The sequence below is a fragment of the Cariama cristata genome, unplaced genomic scaffold (genome assembly GCF_000690535.1).
Source record: "Cariama cristata isolate BGI_N322 unplaced genomic scaffold, ASM69053v1 scaffold29670, whole genome shotgun sequence".
In the NCBI taxonomy this organism is placed as follows: Eukaryota; Metazoa; Chordata; class Aves; order Cariamiformes; family Cariamidae; genus Cariama; species Cariama cristata.
Genome location: NW_009594561.1, coordinates 3772 through 7951, shown reverse-complemented (window position 1 = coordinate 7951; position 4180 = coordinate 3772). Strand labels below are relative to the sequence as shown.

At 46.4% G+C, this 4180-nt stretch overlaps 1 protein-coding gene across 1 annotated transcript in view; it reads left to right on the top strand.

Moving 5' to 3' along the window:
* Positions 1–2209, top strand: part of MRPL37 (mitochondrial ribosomal protein L37) — a gene marked incomplete at its 5' end in the record, with an annotated part of 3905 nt that extends 1696 nt beyond the window's left edge. Inside the window, 4 exons of the mRNA XM_009698548.1 lie at positions 52–237; positions 531–688; positions 1195–1398; positions 1980–2209. Of these exons, the coding sequence (XP_009696850.1) occupies positions 52–237; positions 531–688; positions 1195–1398; positions 1980–2057 (626 nt within the window). The remainder of the gene's footprint in view (positions 1–51; positions 238–530; positions 689–1194; positions 1399–1979) is intronic.
* Between the last annotated feature and the right edge of the window lie 1971 nt (positions 2210–4180).

The following is a 4180-nucleotide window of genomic DNA, read 5'->3' as shown; positions in this document are numbered from 1 at the left end:
CCCTAATCATACTTCAGCAGTGTTTGAATGTAGCCTGATTTCCCTCCCCAGAATCCATTCTCCTTCAGGTCCGTGGCCAGAATGGAATACTTATGAACTCTATGGCCCCAATACCACCAGTAGCCTCCAAGGAGGAGATACTGGCCACTGAAGAACACGTTCTGGAGACCTTCTATCCCATCTCTCCTACAATTGATCTTCAGGAGGTGAATGTGTACAAAGAGCTCAACGATACAGGTAAATCCAGCCGTTGATAATAATTTTCTGTCAGATTAAGTTAACCTGGAGTCCCTGCCCTTCTGTGAGACAGCTGTGGGTAGGGAATGTATGGGAATGAAGGGACAGAGGAGCTGGGCACAGGGCGCGCAGTGCAAGTGCTCCAGACCTGTGGCAAGTAGATTGTGGCCTAAGCAGGACCGTGGAGAACTTCTTAAATCACGGCAAATTAACAGTTCCTGAAGATATGGGAGAAAACACTGGCGGTGTGGTCTCTTACAGAGCGATTTCTGACGTGATTATCTCCCATTTAGGTTTTAGAGATGGTTATCCGTACTCTTATCCTCACACTGTGTTCTTCCTGGAGTCGGCCAACATTCGTCCTAACAGGTTCAGACCAGAACAACTTCGAGCTAAAATGCTGATGTTTGCTTTTGGCAATGCACTGGCAAAGGCTAAGGTGCTGTATGGGGTACGTATTGGAGACTGCTGCTGACTTGCTAGGCCTTTGTTCTTTAGTGCTGCAGCTAGTGGAAAGAGTCGTGAAATTCCCTTGCTGTGGCACGTTACAGAAGTTTTAAAATCTGAGCTTGCCAGTCCGGAGGTCAGGTATGGTTACTGCTGTCTGCTGATCCAGAAAACCATTGCTCAGCAATGAGCCCGTTCGTGATGTAACATGCATTGGAGCGATAATAGGTAGGAACCAGGGAGTAAGTTCAACTGTAAAACTCTAACCCATCCCACAGCTCGGTATGTAAATTGATACTTCATTGCTGGCTGAAGGAGGAATTTTAATTAAAATACAAAATCTACATTCAAAACTTGCTTGACTAGAGTCATTTTCTGGGCAAGGTAACAATACGTTTATTAAAATCTTGGCTTTAAACCAAGTAGAAGATGCAGAATCAGCAAGTACTCATACAATTTCTGTAGTAACTGGCTTTTTAAACATTCTTCCCTGCCCCCCTTCTTTCCTAGAATGATCCCAAGGTTTTGGAGCAGCCAATAGTGGTGCAGAGTATTGGCACCGACGGCCAGCTCTTCCAGTTCATGGTGTTCCAGTTAAATACGACTGACCTTGTCTCTAGCGATGGCATAAAAAATCTGGTCTGGATTGACTCTGATCAGAACCTGTATGAAAAAGCCCAGTGTATTCCAGAAGTCAAGAAGAGAGTTGTTACGGTAAGCAAAACTTGTGAAATGGTCCTGAACTCCTAGCCTTTCACCTCTGCTGGAGGTCTGAGAGCTGGCATAGAGCTGCAGCGCGGGTTTTAGACCAGCTGAAGGGACCTGACAAGGGCAATGGCCTCGTTCTTACTTAAGCAGGTGTTACTGACAGGGAGTATTTGTAGTGCTGATGTACCGCGTAGCGTGCAAGCCGCGTGCCAAGCTTAATACGAACTCCTACATAAAGATATCCCCATCTGTAATCTACCATCTCGTAATATGCTTGTTTAAAATCAACCCGTGCTCTGATGAAGGAAGTGCTTACATGCAACTGTCAGCTTCGCTGTAGAGTAAATAGAGCACGGTGCTGTCAGCCCTGGTTACACTGGGAGGGCGTCTCAGTTTGATGGGCAAAGGGTTTGTGCCGTCTGAGATTTATACCAGTGGAAGTACCCACGCGCAAACCCATCTGGGGAGGGAGAGCACAATTTGGAAGCTACCACGTCTGAAGTCTTATTCAAGCGTATTTAAAGCTGTTGTTTGTCTACATTAATCACTTCAGTGCAAACTGAGCATCCATGTCTTTTTCTCTGCAGAAGCCCGCTGGAATATATGGCTTTCAGCCAGACACATTCAAGAAGTTTCTGGCACTGTATCTGCATGGAACTGTGTGAAATTCAGCTCAAATGAAAATACTTCACCAACTGTACCTGCTGCTTCTCTTTGCCAGAATCATCACATAATTAAAGAAAGGTGGATTAACTGACTTTCAAAAATAAATTATATTGTTACTGAAAGTAAAGTGGTTTTTTTTTTTTAAACCAAATTGTACATGAAGAAACTTTCATGTTAAGGGCTCACCTCTGGATTCGGGTTAGAGAGAGTCATCAAATGCATCCTCCTGCACTCTTCCACCATTGCCTAGAAAGAACATAAGCCAGTCATTATTCCTCTGCGCAGGTTCTGCTCTCAGTGTGCTTTTGCACAGAGCTAGACTCAAACCTATTTTCCGAGGTTGCTTTGAGTACCTCTGAATGCAGTCTGTGTGGAAGAGACTTACAAAGCTTCAAGGGGGGAGCCTGAGACATGAGCCTTTTTCATTCTGCCTGGCTTTTACTTTGTTTTACTTCAGGCTGCTTTGGGATGTGTCGTGCTGCCCTGCGCTTAGTTCCCAAAGCACTTAATCGGTGAGATTGCTTTGTTGGATCTATAGAACCGCAGTTCTTTTATCCCCCAATCCTCGATGAAGAGACCTAGCCATTTTGGGAAAGTGGTGTGGAATGTAGCTTGAAACTTTGGTGCCTGGTAGCTGGTATTGCTGCTGAAAATACAAAGGAAGAATTTCTTCCTGCCACACAGAGTTAACTGAGCAGGAAGCGTATTCTTTTTAAGATGGGGGGATTAGTGTGGGTTTTGTAAAATGAAAGCTAAATTAGCTCCAGCCAAATGTAGAATGTTTTGCAGTTCTGCGCTGATACCCTCCAGCACATGGGAAGGAATAGGACAGCCTGCGCTATTTTAAGGTGTGGAAGAGCATGTTTCCAAGAAATTCATCTCACTTCAGTGTCTTGTGTCAGAGATTGGTCTGTGCTTTGTGATCTTCTCTGACCATCTGGATGAATACCCCAGTTGTGTGTTCCAGTCTCAATCCATCAGACAGCTCTACACTGAAGGTTTCAGAAAACAGATTTTCAGTAGTCAAATTCAAGATCAACAGTTGCACCCAGTAAATTGGGATGCATTGGCTGTAAGTTAAATTAACAAATCCCTCAATAGTTAGGGGAAAATGCTTGAAAGAGAAATAATCTAGTAAGCGCTGCATTGATCTAAATCATGTTAATTCTGCCTGCTCAAGGGATGCCTAATTCAGCTCATCAATTTAAATCTGCTCAGATCTGTAATTTGCACCCAGTTATTTAGGAATATATTTTAGTACGCACATGCTCTGTGGAGACTGTTCCAGTAGGCGTTTCTTTCCCAGGCTGTTTGCTCTCTGCTGTGGCACACGGACCCTGCTGACCAGCCCTGGGACTATGGACATCCCTTCACCCTTTCCAGCTTTGGGTCGTTACCGGTTTAAGGAGGAAACCCTGTAAAGCAGGCAGCCGAGGTGTTAACATTCCTGAGCAGAGCAGTTCCAGTAAGGAAGCGTGGTAGGAGAGTGGCTGTGGTGGAGAGGGGGCGTGGAGAAATGAAACACCTCGCATGCTTCTAGTAGGTGTGGGAATCTGTGAAGATGGTCTACGTGGGAAAGAGCCAAAGTCCCTTTAGATGCTTGTACCTCTCAACAAGGACATCTCTATTAGGACAGGCAGTAGAAGAGGAGAAACTAAGTGAAGCTGGAGTCCTGCTGTCTCCAAGACTGGGCAGAGACAGAGCGTGAGCACAGGGAGAGATGGGCGAAGGCAGAACAAAGGCAATTTTGGAAAACGGCAGAAGCAGTTAAGACATGGGATAGTCAGCAGGGGAATGAGTCTTCAGCAGGTTACAAGAGGCATCTGGAAGCCACTTGAGATGAGGAGACCGTACACAAGCATGCCAGCCCATGTCCCTGGTTTGCTCAGGGGGGAGCCTGCAGGGTGGGGGGAAGCAGTACTCACGTGTTGCTGGAGGGAGCAGCTGATCCTTGTGCTGGGTAAGCTCCTCTGAGGGCCAGGAGGGGATCTCAAGGGAGGGAGAGCGAGGCTCCCAGCTTGGCACCTGGGACGGATGCTCAGGTTAGTCTGTGCAGGTATGAGGTCTGTGAACCCCGCAGCCCCCCCGACCACGGACAGCTGTGTGTGGTGTCCTGCTGGTC